Source organism: Crocuta crocuta, unplaced genomic scaffold, assembly GCF_008692635.1.
Source record: "Crocuta crocuta isolate KB4526 unplaced genomic scaffold, BGI_CrCroc_1.0 scaffold288, whole genome shotgun sequence".
Classification (NCBI taxonomy): domain Eukaryota; kingdom Metazoa; phylum Chordata; class Mammalia; order Carnivora; family Hyaenidae; genus Crocuta; species Crocuta crocuta.
Genome location: NW_027532607.1, coordinates 2,627,059 through 2,651,182, shown reverse-complemented (window position 1 = coordinate 2,651,182; position 24,124 = coordinate 2,627,059). Strand labels below are relative to the sequence as shown.

Here is a 24,124-nt window from a genome sequence, read left to right as displayed (position 1 = left end):
AGACAGACAGACAGACACAGAATCCAAAGCAGGCTCCAGGCTCCCAGCTACCAGCACAGAGCCTGACACAGGGCTCAAACTTGTGAACTGTGAGATCATGACCCGAGCTGAAGTCAGACACCTTAACCAGCTGAGCCACCCAGGTGCCCTGGGACCAGCCTGAAATAGTAGAAATTATAATACTTCACAATAGTGTAGTACTTACCATAGTAGTAAAAATATTGTTTAATGATATTTTGTTTCAGATATTTATATATGTACATGCGTCCTGAGTCATTTAAGATGTAAACCTTATGGATCACGGTTACAAGTTTGCAGGGCAAGACTAGAGAATAGATAAGTTCCTATCTCCACGCACACACTTCCCTGGTTTAAAAGTAATAATCTAGGGGCGCCTGGGTGNCTAGAATCCCGAGTGCTAAAAGCTTTCCAGAGGCCAGGGCCATCGGGCCACGATGGGTGTTTGAGTTTTGTGTAAAATGTGTGCTGGAAGCTGCCAATTTGCCCAAGAGCATGCTGTGTGTCCCTGTCACACCACCAGTTGCACGGTATTGGAGTTGTCAGTAGTGCCTCTGGCTCCTCCATAATTGTGAGTTCCTTGAAGTCTGGGACTAGGATTTCCTCCTCCTGATGTCTGATCCCTAACAAGGTGCCTGGCCCCTAGGCAGCATTCAGTATTGATGTTGGATGGGTCCAGACAGAAAGATTGGGTAGCATTGTTTTCCAGCGTGTTGGCCCACCTCTAGCTGGTGTCTTTCTCTCTTTAGCAAAAACGAAAGCTGCGGATCTATATTTCCAATACCTTCAGTCCCAGCAAGGCAGAAGGTGATAATGCAGGAAATGCAGGGACGCCCGGGGGAACCCCAGCAGGGGACAAGGTGGCCTCCTGGGAACTCCGAGTGGAGGGAAAACTGCTGGATGATGTGAGTTGGGAGACGTAGTGTCTGGAGGGGAGGTGGCCTGCGTGGGCTTAAAACTGGGGCCAGACACTGGGCACTTCCGGAGAAGTCCTGCTTGAGGGAGGGGGCACTGCTGGGTCACAGCTCCAAGCCAGCGCTTGAGGATTTGTATGCTTGTTACAACTATCCTGCAGTTGGCAGTGAAGTGTCTTGAAGAAGGGTACCCCTTTCTAATTCAGTCCTCGTTGGCTGCCAGCGAAGCTGCAACCAGAGCCCTTTCCCTGTGTCCAGTGTCTCATTTTGCCCAGTCGCCTTGCTTGCTTCAGGGCCCAAGAATCCCACCACCCTGAGATGCAGGGTTGAAATAGTACTCTTCTGGGGGCTTAGCCTAGGTTAGGTTTGAGAGGTCAGCAACACTCCCAACTCTCACCCATTACCATTCCCCAGCCTAGCAAACAGAAGAGGAAGTTTTCTTCATTCTTTAAGAGCCTCGTCATTGAGCTGGATAAGGAACTGTATGGGCCCGACAACCACCTGGTGGAGGTGAGAGTGGCCCTGGGGCCTGGGGAGCACGGGCTGACATGCTGGGTGGGCCAGGAAGTGGCGCTGGTCCCGTGGAGGGCGAGGCGTGTGTGCTCCGGCTCCGCTCCCTTGGTGAGGAGGTGTGCTCCCCTTCTCCCTGCCAGTGGCACCGGATGCCCACCACCCAGGAGACTGATGGCTTCCAGGTGAAACGGCCTGGAGACCTCAACGTCAAGTGCACCCTCCTGCTCATGCTGGATCATCAGGTGACAAACGTCTGGGGCCCCAGGGAGTCATCTGCGGGAGGAGGGCCAGTTCTGCAGTAAACTCTTCCTGTCTTGCCTGATCCTTTCACTTTGGTTTCTCACAAGACCGTGCTCCCCTGACTCCCTCTGTCCATCTTCAGCCTCCCCAGTACAAGTTGGACCCCCGACTGGCAAGGCTGCTGGGGGTGCACACACAGACCAGGGCGGCCATCATGCAGGCCCTGTGGCTTTATATCAAACACAACCAGCTGCAGGACGGGCACGAGCGGGAGTACATCAATTGCAACCGTTACTTCCGCCAGGTGAGCTGGTGGCCGTCCTCCCCTAGTCTCCTGGTCCTTGCCCTGCCCACTGCTCCACCTCCCTGCGGCGCCAGTTCTTGGCCACATCCTCCACACTGAGCCTGGGGTGGCCCATCGCCCTCTGTGCCCTCAAAGGCATCACCAGGCCTTTGGTACTCTCTAGATCTTCAGTTGTGGCCGACTTCGTTTCTCTGAGATTCCCATGAAGCTGGCTGGGTTGCTGCAGCATCCAGATCCCATTGTCATCAACCATGTCATTAGGTAAATGGAAGGGGGGGACTGGGAAGGCTCTTTTTTTTTTTAAATGTTTTCTTTATTTTTGAGAGAGGTAGAGACAGCATGAGCAGGGGAGGGTCAGAGAGAGAGGGAGACACAGAATCTGAAGACAGGCGTCAGGCTGTGAGCTAGTTGTCAGCACAGAGCCTGATGTGGGGTTTGAACCCACGAACTGTGAGATCACGACCTGAGCTGAAGTCGGACACTTACCCGACTGAGCCACCCAGGTGCCCCCGGGAAGGCTCTTTTAAGAGCCACTTACCTTAGGGAGCCTAGGTGGCTCAGTCGGGTAAGCATCCACCTTCAGCTCAGGTCATGATCTAATGAGTTTACAGACAACACAGAACCTGCTTTGGATCCTTTGTCTCCCTCTCTCTCAAAAAAATAAGACATTAAAAAAAAAACTGTTTACTTTTGGCTTGATGTGAAACCAAAGAGAAGCAGCAGGTTTGGCTTCTTGCTCCCTGAGCACGTGTGCAGGTTTGGCCCTGGTGGGCGGGATGAACACAGCTGTGCTGACCCCTCCCCTCCTGTGTCCTGCCTACAGTGTAGATCCTAATGACCAGAAGAAAACGGCGTGTTATGACATTGACGTTGAGGTAGACGACCCACTCAAGGCCCAGATGAGCAATTTTCTGGCCTCTACCACCAATCAACAGGAGATTGCTTCCCTTGATGTCAAGGTGTGCCCTCTTGGGACCCCAGCCTCCCCAGCCTACTCAGGGACCCAAGGTGGGGGTGGGTAGGCTGAGTTGGGATGGGATCTTGATCAGTCCTTTGGGGTTAGGCCTGGAGACAGGACTCCCTAAGAGTGGGTGCCAGTCTGACACACGCAGTCCTTTCTCCAGATCCATGAGACCATTGAGTCCATCAACCAGCTGAAGACCCAGAGGGATTTCATGCTCAGCTTTAGCACTGACCCTCAGGACTTCATCCAGGAATGGCTCCGATCCCAGCGCCGAGACCTGAAGGTGTGGTCCTCCTTCTGAGGTTGATCCCTTGCTAAGGCCTGGGGCGGGGGGGCTTTTACCCGTCACTGCTTCCGCTTGCAGGGGTGGGAATGGCACTCCGTACAGCTAGCTCTCCTCCTGGCTCTCTGCAGATCATCACTGATGTGATTGGAAATCCCGAGGAAGAGAGACGAGCTGCTTTCTACCACCAGCCCTGGGCCCAGGAAGCAGTGGGGAGGCACATCTTTGCCAAGGTGAGACTCTGCCCTGTGTGCCCTCTTGAGGCTGCGAGTGGCAGAGGCCTGAGCCATCGGTCTCTCCTTTCTCAGGTGCAGCAGCGAAGGCAAGAACTGGAACAGGTGCTGGGAATCCGCCTGACCTAACTGCTCAGGGACCGCCCCCTCCTCCGCCTGGAAGGGGACCACCCTCTGGGACCACAGACACATAGGCTAAGGATGGGGTGAAGGGTGTCTCCTGTCACCCTGTGTTCCCCGGCTGTAGTTTCATAAATGTAGTGATAGGATTCCTTGTCGCTTGGTCCCCAAAGCCTTATACTTACTTTACACTTTGGCTTTAAGTGGGTTCACAACAGATGCCGCCTCTGCTCCCTACAGGGCAGGCAGGCCGGCCCAAGTAGGTCCGCTGGAGGCTGTACTTTGACATTGCAATGGAGACTTCAGAACCAGGCCCGCTGGCTTTGCTTGTTTACAGACCNGGGCCAGTCTCAGAGCTGGCTCCGAGGAGCTGGGTGAGGAAGAGGGGGCGCAGCTCACTCTTCCTGGCCTTTCTAAACCAAAGTTCTTTGCCATTCCTGCCAGCACAGTTTTGCTGCTGGTTTTTTCCTTTCCTTTGGGTATTTGCACTATTTGGGAAGCAGGTTTTTCTATGCGGGAGCCACTTGTTTTGTACAGGGGTAAGTTGGGGTTTTCAGGGAGCCCTGTTTGGTGCCTCCTTCCTTACTTTCTTTCCTCAATCTATGCAAGCGGCCCTGGCCGCCATCATCTCCTGGGATGCCAGAGGGCGGCCACCCCAGCTCCTGGGCCCAGGGCGGTAGAGCCTCCTTGGAGGGGAGCGCGGTTCTCTGGCGCGGCCGGAGCTGCGGGTGTGCACACGGGTGGCGGGCAGGAGGATGTGCAGGGGGAGGCGGGGAGGAGGACTGCTGCCCTCTGGAGCTCAGTAAGGAGGGTGGACCCCAGGGCTTGGCAAGTGCCACTTCTGGCAGGTTTGGAAATTTCCAAATAAATCCTTGTTTATTGGTGATACCTAGACTTGGTCACTAAACAGTACGGCCACTCACGAACAGACTGAAGTCCTTAAGAGCTTGTCCTGCAGAGCTTTATTTGAGGGACCCACACAAAAAACAACTTCACTTCCATAGCTTCTTGATAGACATATTCTTCTCGCTGTCCTTCTGCATAACCTGCAGAGAGAAAGCGTTAAGTTATACACTGAGCAAGTACACGCTCTTTCCCCACCGATCCAGAGACCCGGCCTACAAAGGCTGAAGAGGAAGCCTGTACCTTGGCTACGGCCATCTCAAAGTCCTCCTGTGTGACATGGACTCGCCGCTCCCGCAGGGCATACATGCCGGCTTCAGTGCACACACCCTGAGCAGAGAAAGGAAGCCAGGCACTGTTGCTGTGTGCCCTTGAACTCAGACCTTCCTGCCTCTGCCTCTTTAAACTTGGCCTCTCCGATTACCTTTACTTCAGCCCCTGACGCTCCAGGCATGAGCTCAGCAATTTTCCGCAGGTTGATCCCCCGGGTCAGGTTCATTTTCCGAGAATGAATCTTTAAAATGTCCAGCCGGGCCTAGAGGGGAGAAGAGGAAAAGCCTGAGCCCTGTGGCCTCCCCACAAAGCCAGATCCACTCCCACCCTGCCCATCACAAACCTCCTCATTGGGGGGTGGGAATTCAATTTTTCTGTCGATGCGCCCAGGGCGGAGCAGTGCCGAGTCCAGGATGTCAATCCTGTTAGTAGCCATGATAACCTGAGTGGAGAAAGTGGGGTGGTGGCATCAGCCAAGCCCTTCCTCAGGCTGTATCTCACCCAGGGCCTTTCCTTGGACACCAACTCACCTTGATATTCTTGGTGGCCTCAAAGCCATCCAACTGGTTGAGGAGCTCCAGCATTGTGCGCTGCACCTCACTGTCCCCTCCAGAACCCCCCTCCAGCCGCGAGGAGCCAATGGAGTCGATTTCGTCCATGAAGATGATAGAAGGAGCGTGTTCTCGTGCCATGACGAACAGCTCCCTCACCATCCTTGCCCCTGAGCAGAAGCCAGACAGGAGAAAGGAGCATTAAGGAGGCAATGAGTTCCCTACCCTCACCTCCCCCCACTCACTTCTGCTTCGTTTTCACGTTTTTAGTCACAGTTACCTTCCCCGATGAATTTCTGTACCAATTCAGAGCCGGAGACACGAATAAAGGTACAGTCTGTGTGATGAGCCACAGCCCGGGCCAACAGTGTCTTCCCAGTGCCTGGGGGCCCATATAGCAGCACCCCCTAGAGAAAACAGGAGAATTCAGGGCAGAAGCCGGCCCCCACGTCACACTCCGTGAACACTTCCTGAGCACTCGCTCTGGGCTAAGTCACACGCTACATGCTAGGAGCGGAAGTAACAAACGTCAAGGTCCCTCATAGAGCTGCTCTCTGAACCACGTCAGTGCTGTGGCAGCACTCCCTCCCACCCCTCTTTCATGGCGAGGGCCAGCTCAAGTGGGGTCCAGTCTATCCTGATCCCTCCCGAGTCCTGTACTCCCTCTGGCCGGGACAGGACTCGACAGGAACGCAGGGCCCTTCCGCAGAAACCTTGCTCACCTTGGGCTGTGCAATGCCCAGCGCCTCAAAGAGCTCAGGATGCTTGACAGGCAGCTCGATCACTTCTTTGATCTCCTTAATCTGCTTGTCCAGTCCACCGATCATCTCGTAGGTGGAATCTGGCACCTTCTCCACCATCATCAGTGACACCAGGGGGTCTACCTTGTTGGGCAAGATCTTGTGCAGAGTGTAACTGTCGTTTCTTAGAGCCACTCGGCAATTGGGGGTCACCTGGGCAGGAGGAGAGACTTCAGCAAGTGGTGTGGGGAGAACTGAGCCCAACCCCCCACATGCTGCACTCACATCATTGATGTCGATGTTCTTGTCTACATCTACGACAAATTTGCCTTCGGGATGCACCTAGAGAAATGAGGGCTTGTGACCTTTCCTGATGGCCAGTAAACCACCCACCTCGCCCAGGAAGACCTAGGAGTCCTAAAATTAGAATAGAACAGGTGTCCGTCCCAGCAAGAGTACACACAAAGGTATGGGAATGCCCTGGGCGCCGGGCTGCCCCCTGGGGGCCATGCTGCCTTTACCTTAACCAACACTTTCTTCTTATCCATGGCCCGGACTACTTCTCCCACATAGGAGCCCTGCTCCTGCAGCAGCTGTAGCTCTTCCCGAAGCAGACGAACTGGATGGGAAACAGTCAGTGGTCACTTAGCTGCTTTGGTGTCCCCTCTCCCGTGACTCGATTCAATATGCATGAATTAAGCACCATTTTAAAGTTTTGGAAGAAAGGTCACAAAAAGAAAGTCAAAATTTAGGTCTTTAAGGGAATTGCAATATAGCTCAGGCAAGGCAAGCACATGAACAACTATGTAACAGTGCAAAACATGACCTTTGACTCTAGGAGAAAACAATAAGCACCAAACGTGAAGTCTCAATTTAGGGAGACCTGAACATCGGACCTCAGACAAACTACCCACATATAGTCTTTTCCACCTCACCTTTTGCGTTAAGCTCATTCCTCTGTGCCTGTAGCCTCCGGAGATTCTGGCTCTTATCATTCACAATCAGCTACGGAGGACAAGAAACATAGAAAATACTAGAAGGTTAAACTCTTGGCCAAAATCCTCAAGGCTGGTATGAGCTGAGTGACAGAACAACACAGGGCACCTGCATGTTCCAGATTATCTACTATCCTAATAACACCGTCCTTTCTTCCAAGATTCCCCTTGGGGCCGAGGGCAGCCATGAAAAAAGGCTAGCTGTCCTAATACTGGTCCTGGAATAATAAGCCCTAATGGAAAAATGTTGCAGTGGCTGACACAGTTAACTTTTTGTGAGACAATAACATGGTAGAGTGGGAAGATCACTGGGTCAGAAGGCTAACTTCTAACCCCACTGCTGCCAATTAACAGGTAGGTAAAGCTAAGGGAAGCCTTTAAGAGATCTGTTACCGAACTGTAAGTAAATGTAGATGACATCATCTACCCTGCCTCTTTTCAGGACTCTTGTGGAGAACAAATGAAATCACCTGCAAAAGCACTTCAAAACCGATAAACTTAGTATGATAGCTGCAAAGTACCAAGAGTTCAGAAATCGTCTTTGTGGCTGTCCTTCATCCAATATATATTTTCCCTATTGCTACAGTCCTTGCTCCGTCTGTAGGCTAGAGCACTGGGCTGCCCAATGCCCTTCCAGTCAGTCCCATGAAATCAGCATTTTACAGACTGGGCAACTGTCTGCCCTCCTCCCCTCCCCCTGCCCCCACCCAGTGTGCTCAATCTCTTCTCCTGAGCTGGTCTTCTCTAAGAAACCCGCTCATTCAGGCTTCTTCTAAAAGGAATGACCTTTGGCTAAGAATCAGGTTAGGTTAAAATCTGACTCTTCACAATGAGTAATAAACTGAATACTGATTACTTGCAAAGGAATGGGAGTAAAGAGAAATGAGACTTCGTATACTTATCATCAATGACCAGTTACTTCTTCCACTGCGCTGCCAGTGGAATTACATGTCATACATACACACACACATATATATGTGTGTGTGTATATACATATAAAACCTGTAGAAACACACTCCATCAATTCTTCCTCCCCTTTCTACTTAGAAGGGGATACCTCTGGCCCTCTGGAGTCCGTCCTCACCTGCAGTTCTTCAATCTTGGACAGGTAATATTGGCGGAGTCCACTGCCTGCCTTTCCCTCTTCCAGCTCCATCTGAAGACACAGTATAATTATTAAAGAGGGTAAAAATCCAAAGGAAAACCCCACTTCCAGCCTGGACTTTGGAGGAATGATCTGGCTTCGAATTTCTCAGTCCATCTCTTTAGAACCCTCCACTTCCCCATGACTAAACTAAAGGCAGAAGAAGAATGCTGCCTACCTCACAAGACTTTCAGGAGGTTCAAGAGAACATACACGGGAGTGCTTTGTACAGAGTCAAGCGCATAGAAACCCGAAGTGTCATTACTACAGGCGGAGCCACCGGTAGGAACGGGGGCCCTGCCTCCTGCGACTCGCGGACGGGCCGGTTCCCGCTTCCACCCTTCCCCTCACTCGCTCGGCTTCCACGGGGTCTTGTCTTCCTCTCCCGGCCCTACTCTTATCCGCCGGGGGCGGCACTGACACAGCAGATCCGGTCCCAGGCAGGGCCCCATCTGGATTGGTCGCCCCCTCCCCCGACCCACCCGACCCTCTTGCCCCCATCCGGCTGCCCACCTCGGATGACGCCTTCCTCGCCTCGAGGCCCAGTCCCCGCCCGTCCGCCGCAGCCGCCATACCTGCTCGGGTCCGTCAAGCGCCATCTTCCCTCTCCCGCAGAGACCGCAGGCATCTGAGCCGCCTTAACGCGCAGGCGCAGAAGCAAGGGTTTGGGACCCGACGACCCTGGCAGAGAAGAGTTCCGGGTCAACGGGTGGGGTGTGCGGCGAGAAGATTACAAAAACGGAGGCCATGATGGGAAGGTGGCTACGCGAGGTCGGGCGCTTTGGAAAGGGATGAGGCCACAGAAATCCTAAGTGTTTCCCTCCAGGAACTCAGTTTTAGTTAAGGTAATCTCCTCCCCTAGCCCCAACTTCCAAGTTACAGTACTTGGGGCCTCTCTCAAAATGGCGGACATATGCAGCCGGGGACGCAAGCGACGGAAGCGGAAGTACGTGTCTGCCCACACGTGCCTCTCCCGGAGTAGTCAAAAAGGTGCTGGGGGCCCGTGTTTGTTGCGGCCAGTGGGAAAGGGAGAGTGGAATCTAGTGCTTCGGGAAGAGGGTTTTCAGTTTCTACCTTGTCTCCGGTTTTAGTGACACTACCTCCTACCCACTACCCACCCCGTTCCACCATGGGCAAGAAAAGCAAAGTCGGAAAGAGCCGGAGGGACAAGTTCTATCACCTGGCGAAGGAGACCGGTGAGTCAGGGTCCCGCGCTGTTTGCTTCGAAGGGAGTGAGCGAACGAATGACCTTTTCAATTCGCCCCTTTCCGAATTATTGTTTCAATTTTGCATTCGGGGTGGTGGGTTGTGAGGCCGCAGACGTTCTTCTGGGAAAGCGCCCCGCTGAGTTTAACATTTTGTCGGTCGCCAGGTTACCGCTCCCGCTCCGCTTTCAAACTCATCCAGTTAAATCGCCGCTTTCAGTTCCTGCAGAAAGCCCGAGCCTTGCTGGACCTGTGTGCTGCGCCCGGGGGATGGTGCGTAACCCCCGGTACCTGTAGCTCTTCACGGCTGTTGGGTTCCGGCCTTGGATGACTGAGAGTTGCTGTGGGGGAGGGAGGGATACGGTAACAATAATGTCAGCCTCAAACTTCCCTAGACGTCGGTCTCAGAGAAAAGGTTTGAAATGTGTACTTTACTTGATCTGGCCAGTGCACTAGTACACCTGGTAGTGGTTTCTAATAACACGAGGTGAGAGCTCTCCTTGTCAAGAGAGGGAAAGGAAGAGTCCTGGGTTCTTTTAGTCATTAGTATTTTTTTATAGGTTGCAGGTGGCTGCTAAGTTTATGCCTGTATCCAGCCTTATCGTTGGTGAGTAACAGGTGGCTCTCCTGAGTGTTTAAAGGGGTGGGAGTGTGAGGTGCAAATCGTGTCCTATGTTCTTTTCCTCCCTTCTTGAGGCACCCTTTTGGAATTCTCTGACCTGGTTTCTTCCAGGAGTGGACCTGGTTCCGATCAAGCCTCTTCCCAATGTAGTGACAATCCAGGAGGACATCACAACAGAACGCTGCAGGCAGGTAACAGGAATCTCTCTCTGGTTTACATGCAGACACCCACATCTGATCTCATTATCCAAGCCCCCTGAAGGCAAGCTTTTTTCTGTTTAACATGCTTTGAGCAGTGCTTGCATGTACATGTAAGCAGGCTCTTGACCTGCTTAGTCTCCACTCCAAGCTTTATTTAATCAGGAGTGAGGTGTTCAGAATGAAAGTGCAGAGATCTCATTGAAATCTTTTCCACGGGGCTCACTAGTAGAATGTGACTCTCATGAAGGTGTGTTGTCGTTATTATATATTTTTGTCATCGTACCTCTGGCACAGAATTGGGCCCATTGTGGGGATTCAGCAAGTGAGTGGGTAGACACATGACTGGACCAGGGACTCCCTTCCTAGCCATTTCTGTGTTTTTGTTGCTCTAGTCTCTCTTCCTCTCTCTAGGCCCTGAGGAAGGAGCTGAAGACCTGGAAAGTTGATGTTGTGCTCAATGATGGGGCCCCCAACGTTGGGGCTAGCTGGGCCCATGATGCTTACTCACAAGGTGCCGAGAGGGGGGTAGAGGGGGGTAGAGGGGGGTGGAGGCGGGCATGTGATCTTCGGCTGCAGAAGTCCTCAGCTAATTTGTCTCTTTCCCACAGCCCATTTGACACTGATGGCGCTGCGTTTGGCTTGTGATTTTCTGGCCCGTGGTGGCTGCTTCATCACAAAGGTTTTCCGCTCTCGTGACTATCAGCCCCTGCTGTGGATCTTCCAGCAGCTCTTTCGCCGTGTCCAGGCCACTAAGCCCCAAGCGTCCCGCCATGAATCTGCAGAGATCTTTGTAGTCTGCCAGGGTGGGCATCACTTTGTCGTTCCCATTACTTGGTTTCTTAGATCAAAGCACACTTGCTTACATATCCTATCATCTTAGGGTTTCTGGCTCCTGACAAGGTCGACAGTAAATTCTTTGACCCCAAGTTTGCCTTCAAGGAGATTGAAGTTCAGGCCAAGACTGTTACCGAGTTGGTGACTAAGAAGAAGCCGAAGGTGTATTTGGGGGATGGGGCCACTCTCGGGTCCTGGCACTCGGGAGGTTGGGCTTGCTGGTTCTGTTAGACAGCTTCGGAGGGACTTCTTAACCTTCCTTTTTTCCCTCCCTAAGGCTGAAGGCTATGCTGAGGGCGACCTCACCCTTTATCACCGTACTTCAGTCACCGACTTCCTCCGAGCTGCCAACCCTGTTGACTTCCTCTCCAAAGCCAGCGAAGTGAGTCCTCAGATTTGAGGGGTGGAAGGAAGCCCCAGAAACGTGACCCCAAAATCTCCCAACTCCTTTCCTTACTCCCACACAGATCTCGCTAGATGACGAGGAGTTGGCACAGCATCCCGCCACCACTGAGGACGTGCGGGCCTGCTGTCAGGATATCAAAGTGCTAGGGCGCAAGGAGCTTAGGTGTGTGGCGGGGGCGGGCCTAGCTGCCAGGGGCCCTGCAGCAGCTTTTTCCTCCTCGAGGCATCATTTGAGTTCAGCCAGCATCGTATCTCCTGGAATGGGCTGCTGCTGCGCTAGGGATTGGGGCGGGGGCCTGCAGAGGGGAACGGCAGGGTCAGTAAGGGGATTTCTGGGGCAGGTCCCTACTGAACTGGAGAACGAAGCTCCGGCGCCACGTGGCCAAGAAGCTAAAAGCGCAGGCGAAGGCACTGGACATCAGGTGAGGAGGGAATTAAACCAGGGTAGGTGTTGACTGGGTGTTGGTGGGGAAGTGTCCGAGAACGTAAGCACACTGCTCGGCCCGTGGTTAGTCTCAGCTCCGGAGAGGAAGAGGAGGAGGCCGACGAGGAGTCCGCAGCTGGAACGGTGAGGCAGCCCTCGGAGGAGGAAGAGGAGGAGGAACGACTCGACCGGACCCTGGCAGAGATGAAGGCCCAGGAGGTGGCGGAATTAAAGAGGTGAGGGGAGTGGCGAGGGGCGTGGGGCACCCCATTGCGGAGGTCCTCAGGGTGCAGGTGGGGGAAGAGGGGGAGGCACAGGTGGGGAATCTACTGTAGAGCTGGGCAGGTGGAATTCCTCAATTGTCTTCTCAGGAAGAAAAAGAAGCTGCTGCGTGAGCAGAGAAAACAACGGGAGCGAGTGGAGCTGAAGATGGATCTCCCTGGGGTTTCTATTGCAGACGAGGGGGAGACTGGCATGTTCTCCCTGCGCACCATCCGGGGTCACCAGGTGAGAGGGGTCAGGGCAGATTGAGGGGACAGAACAATCTAATTAGGTATTTGGACACGAGGGGCATTGAATGGCTTCTTCAAGTGTGTTGAATGTTTACGGCTCACAGTTGCTGTGTCCACCCATGAAATGAGAGGGGATTCATTTTTGGGGAGAGGAGACTGGGGGAAAAACCCAGAGCTTTGTGCTTGAAAGGCCAGGAAAAAACCTACAGCTAAAATGATGAGATTAAGGGGCACATGGGTGGCTCAGTTGAGCGTCCCACACTAGCTCAGGTCATGATCTTGTGGCCTAGGAGTTTGAGCCCTGCAGGAGTCTCTGTGCTGACAGCTCAGAGCCCACTTCATATCCCCTCTCTGCCCCTCCCCTGCTTGCGCAATTAAGAACGTAAGTAACATTTAAAAATATTTAAAATAAGATCAGGAACGTTTACGAGTAGGATATATATATATTCTGTAGAACTGGAATATGAGAACCAAGAGGCCCTTTTAGCGGCAAGCTTCGGTTCTGGTAGATGCAGCCAGGGACCGGGGACGCCGGCATGCGTGAGGGTTTCCTTCAGGGGAGGGCAGCGTTCTTCAGTTCACTGAGACCAGGTTGGCACCTTGCTGCCTGAGGCTGCTACGCGGTGCTTTCTGCCAAACACACACTGGAGAACCTGCTTTTCCATCATAAAAGCATCAACCAGCGAAATGAACTTTTGTGGCTCTTGTGTGCTAAGGGCAACCAGGTCATCTTTGTTACAAGTGCAGAAGGGAGTGAGCGTGGTGTCATGGAGCAGACTGCCACGGACTCATTCTTTGCCTTAGTTTCCTCATCTGTGAAAGAATAATAGCACCTACTGACTAGGGTTTTGGGGAGGAATTTAAAGGGTTTAGATATAATCACTGGTAACGTGGTAAACTCTTAGGAACAGCTGGCTTTGTCATTAGTAGGTTTCGAGGTTGATGGTAAGTGAAATTGTTCTTGTTGGATGTGTTGCCTGGGCTCTTTCATTTAGTGGAAACAAAACGTGTAGATTCTCCGAAGGTGATGTGCTTTCCGAGAGTGATTTTTCTAAGAGAAACCAGCGTTTCAGACTGTTTTAACGTTTGATATTATATATAGATTTTGGGGTGTTTTTTTAAAAACTTATTTCTGATACCGTTGAAGACCAGACCGACACGTGGGAGTGGCCTGGCCCAGAACGGGACGTGCTAACCATTTACTCCTGTCACTTCAATGAATTTGCCACAGTGTATTTTCAAGCTTTGCTAATAACATAGTTTTCTTCCCTGTATGTTCCTGCTACGTCCCCTTGATCTGTTGGTTTCTGTCAAATTCTAGCTGTTAGAGGAGGTAACACAAGGAGATATGAGTGCTGCAGACACCTTTCTGTCCGATGTGCCAAGGGATGACATTTATGTGTCAGATGGTGAGGATGACGACACATCCCTGGATAGTGATTTGGATCCAGAGGAGCTGGCGGGAGTTGGATCTGCATGTCTAAAGGACCAAAAGCGGTGAGGCGGCGGTGCGTGCGTCTCTGCGCGCGGGAGGGCGGACTGACCCCCGCAGTGTGCGTTCTGACCCCCGCAGTGTGCGTTCTGACCCCCGCAGTGTGCGTTCTGACCCCCGCAGTGTGCGTTCTGACCCCCGCAGTATGCGTTCTGACCCCCGCAGTGTGCGTTCTGACCCCCGCAGTGTGCGTTCTGAAGCAGAGCTGGTCATAGGGGTCGCCAGAGGGAGTCAGGGAGCAGGCCCTCTAGGGCACTGAGCCTCCACCCGTTCTTGGGTCTACAGTGTGCAGTTTGCTGAAGTAGAAGATGGAAAAGAGGAAGCAGAGAATCCGCTGCTGGTACCACTGGAGGAAAAGAGGGTGCTGCAGGAAGAACAAGCCAGTCTGTGGTTCTCTAAGGTAAGGAGAGGCTGGCAGCTCAGACGGACAGGGACTTAGCATTCCTGGGGAGGAGGGCGGCTGAATATTCCCCTTCTCCGTCACAGGATGGCTTCAGTGGGATGGAGGATGATGCGGATGAGGCCCTGGAGATCAGTCAAGCCCAGCTGTTGAACGAGGGCCGTCGGAAGGGGCGGCAGCAACTGCCGCCACCACCTTCCTGTTTGAAGACGGAGGAGAAAGCTCCCCAGTGCCAGGAGGAGCAGCCAGTAGGGGCAGAGGCTCCGTCGGAGGCAGAGGCCACCAGCAGGCCAGGCAGGGAAGAGAGAGATGGCAGCTCAGACAGTGATAGCGACAGCAGCAGCGAGGATGGGGAGAGGTGAGTGGCTGCGGGTGACGGGAGAAGGGGCGAAGAAGCAGCGGTTCTGTTTCTCCATGTTTGGGTTCTCTGCTTTGGGGGAAATTTTAAGACATACCGGTGATTCTGATTTAAGTGGTCTGCAGCACAGCCTGGGAGGGTGTTTCTGGAAGTTCAAGTTTTAAACAGGAAGCACAGCTGAGGCGAGAGGCAGGTGTGGGTCTGGGGGGTGGCGGCACAGTCACGTGCTTGTCGTCCTGCAGTTGGGAAACAAAGCGTGGAAAGAAGCGAAGCCGTGGGCCTAAGTCAGATGACGACGGGTTTGAGATCGTGCCCATCGAGGACCCAAGTGAGCGCCACACCTTACGGAATGGGAGGCGACGGTGGAAGTTTCAGTGTTGGGGATGGAGCTTTGAGGTTTTCCCTTTTTGTCTCTAGTGAAATATCGGATACTAGACCCTGAAGGCCTTGCCCTTGGTGCGATCATTGCTTCTTCCAAAAAGGCAAAGCGGGACCTCATAGATAATTCCTTCAGCAGGTAAGGGGGCTGGAAAATCATGAGAAGTGGTCTTGGCTGGGGGGTGGGTAAGGGGGTGATGCTGCTTCAGGAAGCCTGGAGTCCTCAGGGCTGCTGCTCTCTCTCTGCTTAGGTATACGTTTAACGAGGAGGAGGGGGAGCTTCCGGAGTGGTTTGTGCAGGAGGAAAAGCCGCACAGGATGCGGCAGCTGCCCATCGACAAGAAGGAGGTGGAACACTACCGCAGACGCTGGCGGGAAATCAATGCACGTCCCATCAAGAAAGTAGCAGAGGCCAAAGCCAGAAAGAAACGGAGGGTAAATAGTGGGGCTGCTTGAATGCAGGGGCGGGAGTTGGGGGGAGGAGGCCTGTCTGATTGAGCACCCGCCCCCAGATGCTGAAGAAGCTGGAGCAAACCAAGAAGAAGGCCGAGGCTGTGGTGAACACCGTGGACATCTCCGAACGAGAGAAAGTGGCTCAGCTTAGGAGGTGAGGGAGAGGAATCACCTCCAAAGGTGCATGGGGTTGAAAAGGGCAGCAGGAAGCCTCGAACCTGTTTCTTCTGTTTTATAGTCTCTACAAGAAGGCTGGCCTCGGCAAGGAGAAACGCCAAGTCACCTACGTCATAGCCAAAAAGGGTGTGGGCCGCAAGGTGCGCCGGCCAGCTGGAGTCAGAGGTCACTTCAAGGTGGTGGACTCCAGGATGAAGAAAGACCAAAGAGCTCAGCAAAGGAAAGAGCAGAAGAAGAAACACCGACGGAAATGAGCAGAGCCACCAGGGCCTCCAGTGTGAGGACATGGAAGCGTGATTCTGGCTTTGCTTGCATCCTACTCAGCTGGACAGACAGGTGGGGTGCCCAGAACTCTCAAGGTGGTCCTCATGGTGAGGGTAACACCCCCCACAGATCTTCTGATAGGAATGTGGGGTACTGAATGAACACTCCTACCTTTAAGGTCCATGTTGGGGTAGCATATTCACTCTATCTCTAGGCAAGTGGGGCCTCTTGGGTCTTCCCCCCTCTTCTTCCATTCATCCAAATAAAGCCAGGGCACTATTTTTTCTGACATTTTAGTTCCCATGAAGCATTAACTAACTCAGAAGCACCTGGGTGTTCACACCATGTGCTGCACGGTTATAAATCCTACTTCGTATGTACTCACTGTGAAGTACAAATGACAAACAATCCACAGGTCCCAGTAGTAAAACATTTACTAGAGCAAGCAGAGAGGAATGCACATCTTAAAGAAACCTTCACAAAGTCACAAAATTCGAAGGATGTATATTTCTTTTCCTTTTATAAACAAGATAGAACAAAAATCATCAAAATCATTTCAGCAAAAGATTTTTCTACCATTGTGGCAAGTTAAAAAAAAAAATACAATGAAATAGAAGACACTTTAAAAGCTGTCAGAGTTTTTGTTTAAATTTAGCAATACTTCAGACCTGGAGCAATCTGGTTTCCAGGAGCATCTTTTCCTCCTCAAGGGCAGAGGTTCTGGGTGTCACCGCCGCTGCTTCCTGTCTCAGGACTGGATACAAACCTGGCTGGGGAACCTGACCATGGACTCCCACTTAGAATTAGGCATCTCCCTTCCCTGCGAAGTCTAGAAGCACCGAAATGCTTCCTCAAATCTCTCACAAATACTTCAGTGGGTTGGTGTACAGAAAGCCAACTCCTAAAAGGGACTGCCTGGCCAAACAACTAAGAAAAGGAATTTTATCTGTAGATGTTTATAAGGTGACAGTTTAGTAAAAAATATAAGCTACATATAATATAAACCTAGAGTGAGTTTTGTGCCCTACAAGGCCCCTTCCTCGAAGGTATCCCCAACTGACCTTGATAACTCACCCAGAGCCCATAAGGAAGTTCCCAGCTCTCACTGCTTCCACGGACCAAAGCAGCTTCCTACGAAGACATCTGAAAACTGATCCAGATGAAGGAGTAATGTCTCCAAGCTCCAGCTATCCACTAAGGGCAGGGGGCCCTTACACCGTGGGCCCCAACCCAGCCCTGAGACACCTAGTTACCAAAAATCTTTCTAAAAATAAAATTAAAGACAATTGATTTCACGCTTGAGCACATACCCTCTAACTGTCCCATCGACTTTTCTTGCGCTTGGGTGGCTCAGGGACAGCGAAACCGTCAGCTGTCTTGTCTGTCTTGCTGTCCATCTTGTCCACCTTGATGTCCACTTTGGGGTCCACCTTGCTCTCACGATTACAACCTTCCTTCCTGCTTTCACCATTCCGACCATCGTTTGCACCTCGGCCCTCTCCATGTCGGCCTCCACCTCCTCCGTGCCTGTTCTCTCCGTGGCGGTGACCATCAGCATGACGGCTGCCACTCTCTGGGTAGCGGTATCCGTCTCCATGGCGACCACCTTCTCCGTGACGTGGGCTATCACCATGCCGATTGCCACTCTCTCCGTGACTGTGGCGGCTGCCGCCACGGTTTTCAGTATATCGCTCTCTCTTCCCGTTGCCTCCAGGAGGCCCTTCTCGGCTGTTACTCCCTGAAGCTGTGTTGTTGACTCCCTGGGTTCCAGCAGAAGGGTAGGTCACTGGAGCGCCGCTGAGGCTCCCGGTGTTGCCAAAGCCTGGGATGCCCTTGGTGGCGCTGGCAATGGGGCTGTCTGGACTGTTATGGCCCTGCTGGGCTGAATTAGTTGGAACAGAATTCAAGCTCCCTGCACTAGTCCATCCACTTGCGCCAGCAGCAGAGCTTCCCGCCTTCTGGTTGCTTAAGCTGGCAGCAACAAAGTGACTCTTGTACTGTGACTAAAAGAGACAACAGGAGTAGGTAAGACACTGGGTTCCAGAAAATTGGGCAGGTAAACTTGGCAATGAGAACGTACACAAATTCTGTGCTACCCTGGCACTCTGAGCATTCTGATGGCCCCACAACTGTGGTATCTCTGTTCCTCTTACTAATGAGAAAGAGTAAACCTAGGGGCTGAACTGAAACATCACTCCATCACTCTGAGGGCAGATAAAATGTACAAAGTAAGGCTCAGCTGGTTAGTCAGCTAACTGGAGGAGTAAGTACCGAAGACGGGTTCAGAATTCAGATTACAACAGCCTTAGAGGTGGGCACACTCTAGGCAGTGGAGGCAGGGAGGGAGTGCCAGCCCTGCAGCACAACAATCCTGGGCTCTGGGATGACCGAAGTCAATGGCCAGCAGGAGGAGATTTCCTACCTTCTACACCTCCATCTGCAGGTAAGCTACGGCTAAGTTTATACTCAAAACTGAAAACCGTGAGAAGGCCCTAAATCCAGCATCAAGCGTATAAGCCCAGGTTACCATCTCAGAAAGACTAGGCCCATCATCACAGCCCAAGAGTTAACTGGTGAAAGCTAGTTCATATGCTTAAATCCAGACCTGGAAAGCTGCTTTCATGGCTGTCAGCCGATCTCCCATGGCTCCTGTGGAGGGCTTGTAGGCCTCATAATTGCTCATCACGTTGTTGTTGTTTCCTCGGTCCTAAAAAATAAGCACACCCGTGAGGACAGAATGGGCCTCAATATACTGGAAACGGAAGTGGGCACTGCAATGGGAACAGGATATTTTTATTTCTATCTTATGAGGGAAGGTACAGTAATAATCTTTTTAAAGTGTTTTACTTATGCCTTTTAACCCATTGATTCTGTTTTGGGGGAATTAGCCTTAATATATTAGAAATGAAGTCAGATAATGCTGAAAGCTGATCATGTGGTATTTACACACAAACCTGATATTTATGTAGTTCTGTAGAGCTTTATGCTAAAGATAAAGAGGCCACAAGGCAGTCTATATGGCATATGCCAAGCTCAGGCTCTGAATCCATTCTTAAAATAAGCCTGAGTCTCAGCTTCAGCACTTAGTGGAGTATAACTTCAGGTACCTCAGTTTTATTGTCCATACTTGCTATCACTGGGTGGCTGTGAAGATTGACTTAATACATGCCAGGGCCAGCCGCTGCAGGCAGTCACGTATGTTAAGTGCTCAGTGTTAGCTATTGCAGCATGTGTCCTGTGCGTCATGGTTACTGAGACATAGGAGGGGACTCTTTATCAAAGACACCAAGTTAACTATAATGCTCCAGAAACAGACTGGCAGCTTTCTACTTCAGTTTAGGAATCAAAGTTAAGAAAGCCAGTAAGGGGACACTTTTGTTACCTGTTTGTGAGGAAAGCTAGCTCTCACCTCACTCTGATGCTATTTCCCACCAAATGTAGAAAGCATTCCTGAGTTTAGTTACAAGATAGGGCTAGAGTTTACAGAGTGACTCTACATCTGTAGCAGTAGGCTCTAGGCCAGTGCTGGAGGGCTTGTAAAAACAGACTGCTGGGCCCCACCTCCCAGAGGAGTTTCTAACTCAGCAGGCTGGGCATAGTGCACGAATTTGCAGTTACTGCTGCCAGGGACCACAATTTGCAAACCAATGCTAATCTAGACGATTTCCTGAGCATGTCTAATCCCCACCTACACATGGTGCTTCTTCAATAGAAAGTCACAACATTCTCTTCTAGACAGGATTCTGAACTCATGGAGGGAGTCTCAGGTAGATGAGAGTAGTTGTAACCTCTTCCAAGACTCAGGACTAGCCCTAAGGGCACTACTATAGTCTGGACTCACCGTGTTCTCTGAGCCTAGGCCAGGCCGCTCCCTGTAGCCTAGGCCACCTCCACCAATGTTCAGCTTTTTGCCTTTGCCTCCTTTAAAGCGGGATTTCCGAAACCAGGCATTCTGTGTTGAACACAATTCAAGGTTAAGCCAAGGGAGGAAGAGGTGGCCAGAGAAAGAAGACAACATCAAACAGGAAATTAGGGGGAGGGGGGAACTTACTGCTTCATCTTTAGCCAATGTTTTAGGAACAGTTTAGCTTAGTCCACCAAATTTGTCAGGAGTCTTAGCACCTTATCTAAGACTTCCGTTACTGCTGTTTTTCAGGGCTTCCAGGAAGGGAAGTGATTAGATAAGCCTCAGGTGCAGAACACTTACTTTGGCCTCTTCTAATTTCCTAGAGAAAAACGAACTGATTTTCTATTTCTCAATCTTTATACATACCACTGGACTACACAAATTTGGAGCTTTTAAGAACTGGTGGGTTCAGAAGTGAAGGAAAAAGGTTAAGTAAAGTGAGGTTCATCAGAACTGGCTCCAGGGGCAGACGTCCAGGACTGGTAAGCCACATAACTGAAAGTTATATTTATCCATAACCCAGAGTGTTCCTTTAACTTATCACTAGTAGAACACTACTAATCAGATTTATTCCCATCGTCTTCAGACTGCAGACATGAATGGGAGAGGTTAGCCCTTTATCTGACAATCACATGTTATAATCTAAGCGAAGTACTTAAGAGGTAGGGCTGGCTTCAGAAAGGCACTAACCAGGGAAGCTAATCACACAGTCTGAGAGCACAGGAAACATGAGGCAGAAAAGGGGATGCAGGAAAAAGACAAAATCTATCCTGTTTGAAAATGTAGTTTACAATTGGCTCTCTGTAGCCAGGAAAGAGAAGGAAACACTATTCTCCTTCCTGCAATGCAGGTCCTTACTCCCAGAACCCCGAGCACGGGCAGCAGTACCACACTGTAAGTTGCCTTATGAATCTGAAAAACACAGTCTTTATTACCTGAATGTTTATACTGAACCCATCTGTAATATGGGGATGACATATTAAGATGATTTAAGATTTAATTCAACAGAATGCCCAGGTTTGGATCGGTAATCGAGGTGGTGAAAGGTCTGAGACTTAAGTCTATGAAAAATAGTTAAATGCATCATTTTCGTAAGATGTCACGTATTTTTAGCCACCCCTCCCCCCGCCCCAAGGAAAGACTGAGGGAAGGGTGGAAAGGAGAATAGCAGTCATCTTTGAGATTAAACGTACAAGTATGCTATGAGGCAAGCAGGTAGAAATTTCAGAGGGACAGATTTTAGCACAAAGGAATAGCTTTACAAACAGAGGCTGCTTGCTGTAAGACAATAGCAGACAGATCAGACGAATTTTAGACGCTGATCTGTACCTCATAAGCACTGTCCCCACCCATGGCCCCAACTTTCCTGTCCTGTCCTGTTTTCGGTTATTTTCTCAAGCTTGTTGAGTTTTTATTCCCCTTTTTTACAACCTGGGGCAATATGAAGCATACCTAGCCCCTTACCTGCATTGCTAGATCCAGGAGTTCCTTGGAAACATGTTGATTGGCTCCTTCCAAGTTCCGGACAAGGTCACCAGCAAAATTGCTGTCCTTGGGGGTCAGCAAGGTATAGGCCACGCCTTTCTCACCCGCTCGACCTGTGCGGCCAATCCTGTGAGTGTGAGTATCAATGTCTCGTGCCACGTCATAGTTAATGACAGTCTTAATTGAAGGAATGTCCAGACCACGGGCTGAAATAAAAACCAAATTCTTTTATTCTTCGGCATGAGTCAAAACAAAGTAATCCAAAATGCTAGCTCTTTATGAACCCACATTCCTCTAATCTGGGCAAGGTGCATGCTTTGGTGAGCTAATAATCAAGCATTTAATTAAAGTTACCCTTCAAGAGCAAATCCTGGTATTGTTAATTCTATGATGCTAAGCTAGTCTAGCCTAAGGGAGAGATGCCTTCTGCCATGGCCTCTCTTACACAAAGAGTATATAAAATAAAGCCAGCATCAAATTGCCTTGAAGCTGAGAAATTATCTCCTTTTGGGGAGAAAACATGAGTTTTTTAAGGGCAGCTATTAAAACCGAGAACATGGGGCGCCTCTGGTGGCTCGGTTGAGTGTCTGACTTCAGTTCAGGTCATGATCTCACGGTTTTTGAGTTTGAGCCCCGCATCGGGCTCTGTGCTGACAGCTTGGAGCCTGCTTCAGATTGTCTCCCTCTCTATTTAAAATAAGTATTAAAAATTGAAAAACAAACACAAAAAACTGAGAACACAATGCAAGCTAAGAACCATACTTCAAAAATGTTTCAATATTGACTGAAGTATGCCCAGTTAACGTAAGACAGCTACTACATTCAGACATACAACAGAGGCACAGCCTATGATATAACTGGCTCAACAATTTTTTCCCCGAGTTTCTTCCAACTACAGGGATTCTTTTTTTTCAGAGAAACACTAAGTGAAAAGTGGTACCCAGAGCTCCAGATGGCAATCCCTATGCTCTGAACCGCTTGCTCCATCTGGTGTGGCCAGCCAGGCCAGCAGAATGCCTTCCCTTAGCCTGTTCGGTACTGTAGGTCTTACACAGCAAGACAGAGCACCCTTACAGCATAGAAACGTAAGGTCACTGGAGGAAGTCATACTCTACCTGCAACATCTGTGGCCACCAGGACGGGGATGTCCTTTTTCTTAAAGTCTGAAATGACTTTGTTTCTTTCACTCTGATCCATGTCCCCATGAAGCAGCCCAAGATTATGACCCTCCTGCTTAAGGTTATTGGCTAGCTCTTCAGCATTGGCTTTTTTAGTAACAAACAGGAGGACACTTCCTGAAGAGGTAAATTCCACCAGGCGCCGGGTAAGCCAGTTCCATTTACTAGGCCCAGAGTGGAGAATCTCCACAATCTGTGTCACATCTTCATTTGCCTGAAAAAGAGGAAACAGATGACTGTGACATTTGTGCTGAGGGGCACCCGAACAAGGACCAAACGACACTTTCCACCTGCATCCAGAAGAACCCTGAACAGTCCCCTCTTCTCCTCCGGCCTTCCTTCAGCAAGTCAAGTGCAGCTCAAAACTTACATTCCTTCTCAAATCGCTGTTTTCTCCATCTCCCCTTTTCGGTACATATACCTAACTCGAAAGGCCAAGTACTTTGCAAGACATCTTTAAAGGCCTATTCAGATTCTCCCTCATCAATTAAGCTCCTTTTCTGTCCTTCCCATTCACTNGTTGTCTTCCCTCCCTGCCAGAAGTTTTTTGCTTTTTCGTTTTTTACTTTTTATTATGGTAAATTTTAAACATTAAAAAAAAAAGAAATGAACATAATCACCTCCCATGTACCCATCACCCAGCTTAATTATCCCTATTCTGACAATTTAGTTGTCTCCTCTATCCTCCTACTACCTTCTGTTTTTAAAAGCAAACCTGAATCGTGCTGCCTAATCTGTAACTGCATAGTAACATGTTTCTCCTCTTTATAGTGAGAACTTAATTCTGTTTGCTCCATAATTGGAGAAATAACCCACTGGGGTCCCATCTGGTCCTGCTTATTAGGATTACCTCTCCAATGTCTCCCTGCACCACACGAATAGGGTCGATTAGGATGTCTCTGGCCAGTTTTTCAATCTTTTTCCGAAAAGTTGCACTGAATAAGAGAGCTATAAAAAGTAAATTCTGTTACAGAAACAGTAGGACTTCTTTTTTGAATAACCATTAACATTCAGAATTAACATTCAGAATTATTCAGCTTATAAAATAAACCACCTGAACTTTAGTTTCAAAACTGATTCACTATGGAAAAAACACTTTCCTTTTTCCATTTTTATACGTTTTCAGTGATGACAGACTGTCAGCATGGTTCAAAAAGGCTCTGGACTTCAAATCAGCAGACCTGCACTGTGCTTTGTCTCTACATGCTGGTAACACTATGTAACCTGGGACAAGTCACTTAATCCTCAGCCTTGGGTTATTATCTGCACAAACAAGTGAGTTACATCTGATGATCTCTGAAGTTCTGTCATGTTCAGAAAGACTATTTTTATCTCCTCCTCTATGGTTCTCACCAGGACACACGAGATCATTTTTGCTACCATATTGTGAGTGCTTATAAAATACACAGGTGTTTATTCTGAATACAAAAAAAAAAAAAACTGCTTCATACATACTCTGTCTGTCCGGACGGACATGACTTGCTATGGATCGCACCTGGTACTCTGGAAGTAGAACAATAAAACAACATTAGAAGTCTGTACTGCAGTTTGGGATGCCTAGGAAAAAGTCATTTTAGTAAAAATCTTCATATGAGAAGTTAAAACTATTAAGGAAAATCTGAAACTCCTAGAGCT

At 50.2% G+C, this 24,124-nt stretch overlaps 4 protein-coding genes across 6 annotated transcripts in view; 2 read left to right on the top strand and 2 right to left on the bottom strand.

The window, feature by feature from the left end:
* Positions 1–3,925, top strand: part of SMARCD2 (SWI/SNF related BAF chromatin remodeling complex subunit D2) — a 9,741-nt gene extending 5,816 nt beyond the window's left edge. Inside the window, 9 exon segments of the mRNA XM_077780449.1 lie at positions 768–923; positions 1,347–1,442; positions 1,586–1,687; positions 1,828–1,989; positions 2,153–2,250; positions 2,813–2,948; positions 3,114–3,236; positions 3,368–3,469; positions 3,545–3,925. Coding sequence (XP_077636575.1) covers positions 768–923; positions 1,347–1,442; positions 1,586–1,687; positions 1,828–1,989; positions 2,153–2,250; positions 2,813–2,948; positions 3,114–3,236; positions 3,368–3,469; positions 3,545–3,598 — 1,029 coding nt within the window. The 3' untranslated portion in view covers positions 3,599–3,925.
* Positions 3,926–4,532: 607 nt separating this feature from the next.
* On the bottom strand, positions 4,533–8,877 carry PSMC5 (proteasome 26S subunit, ATPase 5). Of its 2 annotated transcripts, none has more exons than XM_077780451.1 (12): positions 8,771–8,877; positions 8,136–8,207; positions 6,992–7,061; positions 6,578–6,675; positions 6,342–6,398; positions 6,039–6,269; positions 5,597–5,723; positions 5,296–5,486; positions 5,109–5,207; positions 4,917–5,027; positions 4,736–4,822; positions 4,533–4,635 (listed from the first exon to the last, which is right to left on the bottom strand). In XM_077780451.1, exons 1-12 carry the CDS (start codon positions 8,792–8,794, stop codon positions 4,582–4,584), a joined length of 1,221 nt encoding a protein of 406 aa, XP_077636577.1. In that variant the 5' UTR covers positions 8,795–8,877; the 3' UTR covers positions 4,533–4,581. The 2 variants fall into 2 exon arrangements, with proteins under 2 accessions (XP_077636577.1, XP_077636576.1); XM_077780450.1 differs by having other exon boundaries at positions 8,709–8,793.
* A 307-nt stretch (positions 8,878–9,184) lies between these two features.
* Positions 9,185–16,208, top strand: FTSJ3 (FtsJ RNA 2'-O-methyltransferase 3). The gene is made up of 20 exons (XM_077780429.1): positions 9,185–9,391; positions 9,568–9,673; positions 9,961–10,007; positions 10,134–10,213; positions 10,634–10,733; positions 10,831–11,025; positions 11,103–11,218; positions 11,334–11,438; positions 11,524–11,624; positions 11,803–11,883; positions 11,975–12,121; positions 12,257–12,392; positions 13,719–13,894; positions 14,175–14,289; positions 14,376–14,647; positions 14,890–14,975; positions 15,065–15,164; positions 15,277–15,460; positions 15,538–15,632; positions 15,717–16,208. The coding sequence occupies exons 1-20, from the start codon at positions 9,325–9,327 to the stop codon at positions 15,907–15,909; spliced, it is 2,502 nt and encodes an 833-aa protein (XP_077636555.1). The 5' UTR covers positions 9,185–9,324; the 3' UTR covers positions 15,910–16,208.
* A 127-nt stretch (positions 16,209–16,335) lies between these two features.
* Positions 16,336–24,124, bottom strand: part of DDX42 (DEAD-box helicase 42) — a 38,170-nt gene continuing 30,381 nt past the window's right edge. For both annotated transcript variants that reach the window (XM_077780427.1, XM_077780428.1), the window contains 7 exons: positions 23,945–23,992; positions 23,340–23,437; positions 22,427–22,703; positions 21,291–21,517; positions 19,761–19,871; positions 18,525–18,626; positions 16,336–17,922 (listed from right to left, as the gene is read on the bottom strand). In XM_077780427.1, the coding sequence (XP_077636553.1) occupies positions 17,233–17,922; positions 18,525–18,626; positions 19,761–19,871; positions 21,291–21,517; positions 22,427–22,703; positions 23,340–23,437; positions 23,945–23,992 (1,553 nt within the window). In that variant the 3' untranslated portion in view covers positions 16,336–17,232. The remainder of the gene's footprint in view (positions 17,923–18,524; positions 18,627–19,760; positions 19,872–21,290; positions 21,518–22,426; positions 22,704–23,339; positions 23,438–23,944; positions 23,993–24,124) is intronic.